Source organism: Saccopteryx leptura, chromosome 4 (genome assembly GCF_036850995.1).
Source record: "Saccopteryx leptura isolate mSacLep1 chromosome 4, mSacLep1_pri_phased_curated, whole genome shotgun sequence".
In the NCBI taxonomy this organism is placed as follows: domain Eukaryota; kingdom Metazoa; phylum Chordata; class Mammalia; order Chiroptera; family Emballonuridae; genus Saccopteryx; species Saccopteryx leptura.
The window spans coordinates 106,669,433-106,682,125 of NC_089506.1; the positions used below are offsets into that span (position 1 = coordinate 106,669,433).

A 12,693-nucleotide genomic window follows, 5' to 3' on the forward strand; every position below is an offset into this window, starting at 1 on the left:
ATTTAGGAGCTGTGAGACTTAGCCTAACAGAGGCTTGCATGTTCACGGTGTGTGCGTGAGGGGTCCTGGGAGTGAGCTGTGGTTCAACCACAGTTGAGCTAAATGACTCAGAACAAATCTCACTGTGCCTCCATTTTGTCTTTTTCTTTTTTTCTTTTTAGAGAGTCAGAGAGAGGGATAGATAGGGACAGATAGACAGGAATGGAGAGAGATGAAAAGCATCAATCATCAGTTTTTTGTTGCGACACCTTAGTTGCTCATTGATTGCTTTCTCATATGTGCCTTGACTGTGGGCCTTCAGCAGACTGAGTGACTCCTTGCTCGAGCCAGCGACCTTGGGTCCAAGCTGGTGAGCTTTGCTCAAACAAGATGAGCATGTGCTCAAGCTGGTGACCTCGGGGTCTCGAACCTGGGTCCTCCACATCCCAGTCTGACGCTCTATCCACTGCACCACCGCCTGGTCAGGCATGCCTCCATTTTTTCATCTTTACAACATTAGCATTGAGTCAGGTCAATGTTTTCATGGAGATTCGGATGTTCAACTTTCCCCTAACCCCACCTCCGCTCTTCCCAGCCAACACATGATGAGATTTGTTGAAACAAATGCTGGCACTTAAACCAGCAGTTCCCCAGGTATGTTCCACGAAAGCTCTGGGAGTCCCTAAGATGCTTCTAGGTACACATCAGGTCAAAACTATTTTCATAATAAAATTAAGACATTATTTGCCTTTTTCGCTGGTTGATGTTAGTGCTAGTTGTGCAAAAGCATTGGTGGGTAAAATAGCTGGGCCTGACCATGAATTGAGGAAGTGGCACTAATCTGTAATAAGTAGGCTGTGTATTCCTCACTGCCACACACTAGCAGGAAAGAAAGAAAGAAAGAAAGAAAGAAAGAAAGAAAGAAAGAAAGAAAGAAAGAAAGAAAGAAAGAAAGAAAGAAAGAAAGAAAGAAAGAAAGAAAGAAAGAAAGAAAGAAAGAAAGAAAGAAAGAAAGAAAGAAAGAGAAAGAAAGAAAGAAAGAAAGAAAGAAAGAAAGAAAGAAAGAAAGAAAGAAAGAGCTAGTTTCGCTTCAGATTGTCCTTAATGATGCAATAACAATGGTCAACTTTATTAAATCTTGGCCCTGAGCACACACACATCTTTTGAATACTCTGTAACAAAATGGAAAGTCCACACATACAGCTGTACACAGAGCACGGATAGTCACCTCAAGGAAAAGCACTGTTATGGTTGTTTTTGTAGCTGAATTAGCCCCTTTCCATGGAACATCACTTCTGTTTGAAATAATCACTGACAGATGAACAACAGTTCCTAAGACTTCGATATTTGGCAGACATTTAAAAAAAAAAAGAACGAACTTAGCTTGTCATTCAAGGAAAATAGCTGACAGAATTTGTTGCCAATGAGAAAACTCAAGCTTTCGGGTGAAAACTAGAATTTTGTAAAATTTGCATCTGCTACTGAGAGCTCATTAGTTTCTCAATTTTTACAGGCTTTGATGAGAGTGTGATGATATTGACAAATGATTTGATATTGTATAATGTATTATGTCAAAATTTATAAGAGCTGCAAAACTTGACGAGCCAGTATTTCTCAAATGACTAACGTACGGTACTACCAAATGACAGTGAAGTTTATTTCAAAGTGTAACACAGGCCCAGGATTGTCATGGAATGGAGTGTGAAAAAGGTCACTGGTAAGGTTTCACACTCAACACTGTAACTGATCTTTGAGAAACTTTTAAATCTTTTATGAGATTTAAAAGACTCCACAATTATCTGAAAGAGTATTAAAGCACTTCCTCCTTCTATATTGTCTTCTTGTATGTCAGTGAAAAACCAAAGATCACAACAAAGTGCAGAAAATAGAATGTTGCCATGTTCTGGTAAGTCAAACATTAAAGAGAGTTGCAAAATTGTAAGAAAAAGAAAGTCACTCTTCTTGCTAGTTTTTACTTCATAAAAATATTATTTATGCAGACATGCAATAAGTTTATTACTGTTGTTTTTTTTTCTAGCTGCCCCAGCTTCCTGGTCTCCTTCCTAAGTCTTCTTTTATTTTTTCTTTTAAATTAAATGTATTGAGGTGACACAGATGAAATACAAATTTCAAGTGCACAATTATACAACACATCTCTGTACACCGTACAGTGTTCAGCACCCTCCAAGGAACTCTTTGTTCATTACCATCTACCCCCTGTCCCTCCTACACTTTCCCCCACTCCACAATCACCACACTGATGTTAGTGTCCACGAGTTTGTTTTCTGGGTTTTTTTTCTGCCCAGTCCCTCTACCCACCTCATAGCTATCAGCCTGCTCTCTGTCTATGAGTCTGTCTCTATTTTGCTTTTTAGTTCATTTTGTTCATTAGATTCCTCACATGAGTGAAATCATGTGGTATTTGTCTTTTTCTGCCTGGCTTATTTCACTTAGCATAATGCTCTCCAGGTCCATCCATGCTCTTGCAAAAGGCAAGATTTCCTCCGTTTTATGATTAGGTAGTATATATACCCCTATGTTCATTGCAGCATTATTTACAACAGCCAAGGTATGGAAACAGCCTAAGTGCCCATCAGTAGATGAGTGGATAAAAACCCTGTGGTACATTTACATAATGCAATAGTATTGTTAATTTTAGATGAATTAAATATAGCCATTTTAAAATTTCTCAGCTTTTAATCTCTAATATTGTGAGCCCTGGCTAGTTGGTTCTGTGGTAGAGAGTTGGCCCTGCGTGTGGAAGTCCTGGGTTCAATTCCCAGCCAGGGCACATAGGAGAAGTGACCATCTGCTTCTCCACCCTTCCCCCTCTCCTTTCTCTCTATCTCTCTCTTCCCCTCCTGCAGCCAAGGCTCCACTGGAGCAAAGTTGGACCAGGCGCTGAAGATGGCTCCATGGCCTCCACCTCAGGTGCTAGAATGGCTCCAGTTGCAACAGAGCAGCACCCCAGTGGGGCAGAGCGTCGCCCCCTGGTGGGCATGCCTGGTAGATCCCTGTTGGGCGTATACAGGAGTCTGTCTCTCTGCCTCCCGCTTCTCACCTCAGAAAAATACAATCAATCAATAAATAAATAAAACAATAAATAAATAATCTCTAATATTGTGAATTCTAATAGCTAAAAGCTCTTTGGGGTCTTCAATAATCTTTAAGAGCAAAAAAGTTTCCTAAGTCCAAAATGTTTCAATAACTTCTAATTTAAAGCCAGAGAGAATCCGATATGCTCTGGGAGCTCATGAATCTAAGTCTTCTGGGAAAGAAGCAGCCATGCCCCACCCCCTCTAGTTTGGAGCCATCCTCAGCCTGGGGGCTCTCCCTGTATGCCCTGATGGTGGTCCTGGGCACCTGTGGGAGGGACTGCAGGCCACACAGTCCTCAGAGCCACTTCCTCCTGGTAGACACAGCAAGCATCCAGTTCTTCATGCAAGCCCCCCAAAAGGCATCCACAAGAAAGGCTGCAATTCTCTGATGCCCAGAGAACTTGCCCTAACACAGCAGCAGGAAAGTGGGGGGTGAGGGGTGAGACGTGCAGAGGGGGAGTAAGAGCTGGTGTGCTGCTAGAGCTTGCCACCAGGAGAGCAGCACTCTCTACAAAACAAACAACAAAACTGCTGAGAAAGTTATAGATGTGCAGAAACTTGTCTAAGCTACCAATGAAAATAAAACACAATAAAATAATCTTCAGCCAGCTATGTTAGAGAAATATTTATTTTATTCTCTTTATGAAAAAATGATCTTATTAAATCATTGTCATAGGAATGAGTAAACCAAAAGCAGCCAAATATGCGGGGGAAATATCATAAAAGTGAGTAAGATAGCTACTTAATAATAATAATAAATAAATGTTACCTTTAGGGTTTTTAATGTTTATGCTATTTGTCAGGTTTTTAAACTTTTGTCATTCTAAATCAATACTCACTTTTGTAGCTAAATTTTTATTTGTAATTTTATACTTTTTTAAAAAAATAAACAGACTCTCCAAATTACATAAGTCCAAGCCTTATAATATCTGTTCCTGCTCCTGCTAAATTTATCTTCCATTTTTACCACTAAATAAAAATATTTGTCAAGTTTTATCTTCAATACCCTTTATTAGGAAAATAATGTATATTTCATATATATAATAATATCATAATATTAACTATATTTTTTAAATTTCCTAAGCCCTTAGATATTCTGGTATGATCTTTTGGGGAGTAAGTTACCCAGTTGAGCTATCCTAACCAGGTGGGTTTCTTCAGGACCTTCTAGTTCTAATGGCCTATGATTTTAGACAGCTAGAGAAATCAACAAACATTAAGGGCCAGGAACAGACTAGGAGTGGAGAGACAGGCAGCATTACTAGATAAAAGTTAGAGAGTAGAAACTCTCTGTTTTTAGCCCTATTTTACCTAGACTTTATTTATAGACAAAGTAGAGAGGAGTCGGTGTTTTCAGCCTATAAGAAAGGGTTGAGGCCCTGGCCGGTTGGCTCAGCGGTAGAGCATCGGCCTGGCGTGCGGGGGACCCGGGTTCGATTCCCGGCCAGGGCACATAGGAGAAGCACCCATTTGCTTCTCCACCCCCCCCTCCTTCCTCTCTGTCTCTCTCTTCCCCTCCCGCAGCCAAGGCTCTATTGGAGCAAAGATGGCCCGGGAGCTGGGGATGGCTCCTTGGCCTCTGCCTCAGGCGCTAGAGTGGCTCTGGTCGCAGCAGAGCGACGCCCTGGAGGGGCAAAGCATCGCCCCCTGGTGGGCGTGCCGGGTGGATCCCGGTCAGGCTCATGCAGGAGTCTGACTGTCTCTCCCCGTTTCCAGCTTCAGAAAAAAAAAATATACAAAAAAAAAAAAAAAAGAAAGAAAGGGGTGAGCTGGTGGAACTGAGGAGGCAGAGCCCAAGGAGAATGAATGGGAACTGTCCTTTCCTGGCTCAAGCTGTTTTTCCGTGTATTTGAAGGGATGCTTCACAAGATGTTGGACTTGCACAGAGAGCCAGTCTAATAAGAACAAAAATCCCAAAATGTGTAAGGAGGGATCCTTGAACTTTTTAGGTCACAAAGCTCTAGGGAATTCTGATGACTATGATGGACCCGCTCCCTAGAAAACACATGTAGATATATATACAGGTATTGATCAATTTACGACCTATGCAACTTACAACCATTCGACTTTACGGCCACAATCGCTAGCCAGGACTGCTCCACGTCTGGCAGCACAAACGTTGCCCAACTGGGCGTATGACAGTGCGGACCAGCTTCCGGCAGCATTACCATCTCCGTGTGCACCATTTCAACTGTTATCCCAGATTCAATATAGCAATTTGTGTTTTGTGTCTTGGATATTTTTCATTAAACCCTTCCCAAGATATCTACCAAGAGGAAATTGTTTTGTCTTTGACTTAAAGATTTTTATAACATCATTCCACAGTACTGTACATATAGCCTACTCAACTTACGACCAAATCGTGTTACGACTAGTCTGTTGGAACCAATCGTGGTTGTAAGTCGAGCACTAGCTGTACACAGTTTCATAGGTGATTTAGAGGCTCCCAGACACTCTCAAGCCCATCCGTGAATTTCTGTTTAAGAACTCCTGACACAGAGAAAAGCCATGTCATCCCAACCACCTCTGTCCCAAATGGATTGGTTTGAGCTTGGAGGTCATCCATCGATCAACCATTTATTGATTCATCTTCTATTTATATACATATAGATGCATTCTGTTTTCATGCATTTGTTTATATATGAAGAAGACATGTCAGTCATGGCGGCTCTACTCATAACCTCTTTTCAGGAACTCTCCAAAGTCCACCTGTTCAGACTCCAAGTACCTAACCAGAGTCTGGCCATCCAATCTTCTGCCTCAGGCATCTGGAATTGAGACCCTGAGAAACTGAGCCAAATGGGTGATGGTGATCCCTACAAATCAAGAGACTTGCACAGAGAGCCAGAAGAAGAGTAAATATGAAGATAGGCACAGAAATAGACAGTGGCCTGATCTTCCATTTCCTCTAGGTCTCTCTGTCCTTCCCACAATTGAGCTGAGTCCCCTGGGTCCTCCTAACTCCTGTGAACTTTGGTTTGCATAATGAACTGCTGATCCTTGCAAACAAAATTCTGGAATGAGTTCCATAACCAAAGTGCCAGATGCTTTACCTACATTAGTCACCCCAGTCCTCCCAAGTAGATGAGGCGAGCACCATTATTATTCCCATTAACATGTGAGGACACCAAGGCTCTGAGACTTCAGCAACCACTGCAGTAAGAATATAATTTCAACTCCTTTCTACCTTCCACATACCTATATGTTTTGATCCTGAACAACACCTCCACTTTCATCTCCTACCAGACCCTGGCTTGTGGTATGCCAGTCACAATGACGTTTCTTCTCAAATTCACCAAAGTCCCCCTTCAGGACCTTGGCACTTGCTGTGTTCTGCCTGAAACACCTACCTCTCTGACTCTAAGCTGGTGGGCTCCTCCTGACTTTCAGCTCCAATACCACCTTTGCCAAGAAGTCTTTTCCAACCACTGCAGGGAAACTGACATCTTCTCTCCCTGGTCATTACCAAGTACCCTATAGCTTTATAGCACTTAGCACATCTGAGAGATTGTTGCTTATTTTTAAAATTTACTTGTTTACAGTCTGCCTTCCCACCTTGGAATACACATTCCTACAGAAGAGTGTACTTATCAGTTTCCTTCGTCTCTATTCCCAGTGCTAGGAATTCTGTTTGGCACATACTAGGAGCTTAATAAATACTTGCTGAATAAATAAACTTGCTCAAGTCAAACAGCTGGTAAATGAGCCAGGAAAACTAGAAAGCTTCATCTAACTCCGTTTAGAAGCCTCACTCATCCCAGTGCTCCTCACTGTTAAGTCTTGATAAAGGTTTTAGCCAGGTTATATGAGAGTAGTTCACATCATTAGAAATCTATAAATTTAGGTTATATGAGAGGGAAATAAACAATGCACGCAAAGGAGGGGACAAATCTGTTATTAATTATTTTATGTAAAACTTATGTCATAAAATTTGGAGACATACCTCATTTTACCTAATTATTTCTTCTTAAAATTTGTGTAGGAATTGATGCATTTCTCTTGTTTTAGATAAAATTTTATGTTAAAAGCACCAGGGAATTTGTTATTAAATGTAGCCTGAAGCAAATCCTTTTGCACAGCAAATAATCTCATCTTAATTTGCATTTTATAAGTTGAGTTCTCTGCACTATAGTTGTTTTTTTAAAACAAGTTTTAGTATGATGCAATTTTCATGGCTGGTTGAGCTTATTAGGCTTTGCCTTTGGTTTAAAGATGCATTTTTAATGCAATCTCTTAGGTGTCTAGTGTTCTATATACAACCATATCCTTTGAGAATCAACAAAGCAGAGAATTGGTACTTCAAAATTTTGTGTGTGTGTGTGTGTGTGTGTGTGTGTGTGTGACAGAGACAGAGAGAGGGACAGATAGGGACAAACAGACAGGAACGGAGAGAGATGAGAAGCATCAATCAACAGTTTTTCGTTGTGACACCTTAGTTGTTCATTGATTGCTTTCTCATACGTGCCTTGACCACTGGCCTTCAGCAGACCAAGTGACCCCTTGCTCGAGCCAGCGACCTTGGGTTCAAGCTGGTGAGCTTTTCTCAAACCAGATGAGCCCACGCTCAAGCTGGCGACCTCGGGGGTCTCAAACCTGGGTCCACGTCCCAGTCCAATGCTCTACCCACTGCGCCACCACCTAGTCAGGTGGTACTTCAAGATTTAAGATGTAAAACCTAGTGACACAAACTCAGGACATAGTCTCACTGGATGTTCTGTCCCAAGACATGTCTCTCTGATGCCCTCGCATACTGTTGCATCGCTCACCCAAATGCCCTTATGGCCTTGAAGTTCCAGTGGACTCCAGGGCTTCCTGTCTGTTTGGGAATGCTGTGAGAACTATTTCTCTAAGAGCAGGAAGAGAAAATGTATCATTCTTTCCAGTGAGGTTACATCAAAGATCCAAAATGGGAAATGCCTCTTCCATCCACTTCTCATGACAGGCTGTGTTCTTCCCGACTTTGCAAAGATGCATTTTCTATATCAACCAATCAGGGTCCTGGTCATGCTACCTGTGCTTTGTAATGTAGGAGAGGTCAAGAAGCCTTCTTTAAATAGCATTTTTTGGCCCTGGCCGGTGGCTCAGTAGATAGAGTGTTAGCTAGGCATATGAACATTCCAGGTTCAATCTCTGGTTAGGGCACACAGAAGAAGCAACCATCTGCTTCTCCCCACCTCCCTCTACTCCTTCACGCCCTCTTCCCATCCTGCAGCCAGTGGCTCAGTTGGTCTGATCATGGGCCCAGGCACTGAGGATAACTCAATTGGTCCAAGTGCATCAGTCTCAGGTGCTAAAAATAGCTCAGTACTCGAGCATCAGCCCCAGATGGGGATTGCAAGGTAGATCCCTGTTGGGGCACATGCAGGAGTCTGTCTCACTATCCCCCTCTCATTTAAAAAAAAATAGCACATCTCAGCCTCCAGAACACCTTGTTGTTTTACCTCCACTCGTGTCTCAGTGCTCCAGTTACGTCTAGTTATTTCCAGGTGACTTCAGAGCCCTGACCTCTCCCTTAGTCAGGACACACTTTTCTGGGCCAAAGGTCCCACCCAAGAGTTCAGACAGCACAGGATTATGAGTCAAATATCAATCAATAGAAGTTTATCCCTTTCTCTAATGGGCTGGTTACTAGTATTTATGGGGGTCCTCAAGGCAGGGCTAGATAATGGCCCACACTGGGTGTTGGGAAGACCCATCTAAACAGAGGAGCAGAGGTACCAATGACTAGGGAGCCAGATTTCCTCTAGGCAAAGAGGATGCCTTGGAAACCTCTGCTTCATCAAGACGGAAGGCACAGTAATCTGACCGGCAGCAAATAGGTGCCTGTTAATGTCAAGTGTAGTCTGATGTTACTGGTGCACCTTATGATGAAAAACAACACCTACTGAATACCTCCCTTGTGCTCAACCCTCTCCTCATCCCTACGAGATAGGTGCAGTTTTCCCCTTTTATCAGTGAAGACGCAGAGCGTCAGAGAGGTGGAGCTACCTGCTCAAGAACGCACAGTGCCCAGCAGCAGAGCCAGGACTTGAATTGAGCCACTGGCTGTGAGAGGGGAAGAGGGAGAGAAGAGGGAGAGGGAGGGGTGGAGAAGCAGACGGTCACTTCTCCTGTGCGCACTGACCAGAATCGAACCTGGGATGTCCATGCGCTGGGCTGATGCTCTATCCACTGAGCAACTGGCCATGGCTAAGAAGTTTTATTATCATTATTTTATAATGAAGCACCTGGGTCACAGAGTGCCTAACTAACTTCCCAAGTCAATGTACTGTGAGCAACGACTCTGGCTTCAGCCCCAAGCTTCAGAGTCCTTGCTGAAACCAGCTACGACTTCCAAGGCCCTGGTAGCCATTTCCAATGATTTCTGATAGTACAAATATCCTGTTTCCCAAGTTGGTCCCCAGCCCGTCCTGTAATGTCCACCCAATGACCAGTCTGCACTTACCACCTGTCCTTTCTTCTTTCTCTCAGGACTGACTGTACACGAGTAGGGGCAGCCAACCCCCTGGCAGACTGACCTACCTGCTCCTGTCCAGTTGGTGACAGAGCAAAGGATTTCAGTGTCCCATGGGACATGGGCCTCCACCATCTAGTTCCTGTGTCTCAGGCATACATGCGATGTCTCTACCTGACTCTAGTCCCCGTGTTTGTGTTTCTTATGTGCCAGGCACATTATAAAAGAGTGTCTCTTTTCCCCCAGACACTCCGTGTGAACGAGAATTCATTCTTGCTGCTTCGTCACTCTTCCTTCCCCCAGGCAGTGTGGCCCATTGGAAAGAGGAGCCTCTGTAGTCACAGGCCTGGGTTGCAGTCCCAGGCCTGTGACTTCACTAACTGTGTGGCCTCAGCAAGGTCCTCTCTGGGACTCAGTTTCCTCCTGGGTGAAAGGAGACAGTAGCCTGCCTTGCAGGTCCTCGCTGACTCTTCCTGGTAGATCATTAGCCTTAACAATATAATAACCAGTTAAAAAAGTATTCTCAGAGTCTTCAAATGTTCCCCTCTTCAGTGCAGCTCAGGGGCTGAAAAGGAGCCTTTGGAGATGATGACATTGTGTCCTGAGCTGTGCGATCCTGGGAAAGTCACTTAATGTCTCTCGGCCCCGTTTTTCTCACCTGTAAAGTGAGGAGATCTTGGCTACCTGATCTCCCGAGCTTTCTCTGATTGTAATTACTCAGTATTCACCCTTGAAATATTAGGAGATGAGAATTATGTGACCTCTATGCGATCAGAGCTTCTTTTTCTCACCCAAACTGTAGCTAAGTGAATTACCCTGGAGATGCCATGGAAATGGCCTGGGGTTACCCTGCCCTAGAACAAGAAGCCAGGCCACACATGCGCATGCGCGTGCACGTGCCCCCCCCCCCCCCCCCCCAAGGTGGGAGCGCAGAGCAGCAGAGGCCATGGGCGCCAGGCTCCTGCCCAGATCAGCCCCCAGGGGGCGCACATAAGTCCCCGCATGCTCGGCTCTGGGTATCGTTTGCAAAACGAGAGGAGGGATAGGGTGGGGAAAAGTTTACATTAAGATTTTTAAGTTGTTTTTACATTGCCAAAGCAATGGAAACATATAAAATTATGGAAACATACCAGAAAAAAATAAGTCATCCAGAGTTTCATCTCTCTAGTTAAATCATTATCATTATTTTGGTCCTTTTTTTATTTGCATGATTTACCTAGTGGTTACATAAGTTTGTGTCTTGTTTTGGGAGGTTTTGTTTTGTGTGTTCCTTTATTTTTCTTAAGATTGTCATAAAATTATACAGGCTGCTCCATGATCTTTTTAATCATTGCATCTAATGATGATCGCATATTGCATTTGCCATTCCAATTGTCGGTTGGTTTGTTTTGAACGTTAAAGGCGATTTTTCTTTAATTATTTATAAATATAAGGCTACATTACACTGCATACATGCGCACACACACACATACAAGTATGTTGTAGATAGGTATGTGAGTTTCTATGGAATAAACGCTTGTGAATGAAACTACTACTTCAAAGGACTTCCTCATCCTCAAAGCTTTTGGTGCCTGTTGAATTGCTTTCCCAAAGGGCTGCACTGATTTACAATGCCATCAACAGTTACCACTTTGCTTCATCTTAACCAGAATGGATTATTATCACTTCATGTTTTTTGGAGATGTAATAGGCAAAGCAGCATCTAATGGATTTCATTTGCATGCCATTGATTGATGAGGAGCCTAATCATTTTTCCACGTGTTGTTCTTCCCTCTTCATAGGACCACATGATTTCTGAAACCCTTTCAGCTGCACCCTCTAACATTGTAAGGCTGGCGGCTTCCCAAAAAGCATGGGAAACGCAAGACTACAGGAATCAGACAGGATGGTCGTGTAAATAACCGTGTGACGGGTTCACCCGAGGGAGGCAGAGAGGAAAAACTCTACAGTTAACGAAAGAATACCTAAGGAGGAATTCTGGCTAAACCTGAAAGGGATACGTCCTCTTCTGTGAGATTCCAGCAGCCCTATTTATGTGCAATGGAAGTAATGTAGTTGCTTCTTCTGTGACTAAAAAGCACAAATAAGAATTCATTCATGGACTACAAGGTAGAATAATGTTGGTATTATTCACATTGGAACCCTGTTTAAAACTGATATCTTTAACAAGTAGACTGTATCAGGTTTTTCTGTATCTCTCATAGGTATGTTTAAGGTGCTGGAATTGATCTCCTTAGTAACAACTCGCTGATTTAATCAAAACGTTAATAAAAACTCGGAATCCTAAAAAAAAATGGCACCTTACCAGTTGTACCGGGAGTTCTTCATCTTTCCTTTAATATACTTACTTCAGTCTATCCCATGTCTCTTCACCAAATTTCTCTATTACAAGAGATTGTAGGCAGGTGTTGATAAACCCATACTAGAACACAAAACAAGAGGGGAAACGTTGCTAATAAAGCATGACATCTCCCGTCATTGACATTGACTACTATACCTTGTCCCTATTCCTCATCAGTTTTCTTGTTTAATAGCTATGTCCACTCCTAGCTTGGGCAAAGGTCATTTTCAAAGATAAAATATAGCAACTAAGTTTGAAATCAGATTAGAATTAGAAGTTGTTCGTTGTAATCACCCCTGAAGTAGGGAATTGTTTGGCTAAACAAAAAGTTCAAAAACACAACAGTGGCAAAAGAGATGCTCTGGGTGAAGACAAGGTCACTCAACTCATATCACGTCAAAAAGGCAGTGAAAGGACAATTTTCTTCACAGAAATGGATCTACAGATGGGTGTGTGTATGGAGCAAGACATAAAAACTGGAGGAAAAGAAAGGAGAGGCAACAATAATACAGAATACAAGGAATAACAGCATTTTCTACTAGGATTGCTCATTAATCTCTGATCCTCCTCCTCTCCCTCCTTCAGATTAAAAAAAAGTTTTAATAGAAAAAGAGGGCCCTGAAATGTCACTGCTTAGTGAAGGGCGTACAGCCCATGCCTCCCCGCACTGTCCGCAGCACAGGGGCTTGTGAGAGCGTCTTTACTGGCTTATATTTGAAAGCACCCAAGGAGCCCAGTTTTAAAAAGGTATCTTCATAAAAATAATATGATACGTAAATAATATACATTATATATAATATATTATTTTTGTTATTTTTACA

At 42.7% G+C, this 12,693-nt stretch overlaps 1 protein-coding gene across 1 annotated transcript in view; it reads right to left on the reverse strand.

The window, feature by feature from the left end:
• Positions 1-12,693, reverse strand: part of LOC136404213 (guanylate cyclase soluble subunit beta-2-like) — a 59,713-nt gene that overhangs the window by 46,221 nt on the left and 799 nt on the right. Inside the window, exon 2 of the mRNA XM_066383615.1 lies at positions 11,880-11,953. Coding sequence (XP_066239712.1) covers positions 11,880-11,953 — 74 coding nt within the window. The remainder of the gene's footprint in view (positions 1-11,879; positions 11,954-12,693) is intronic.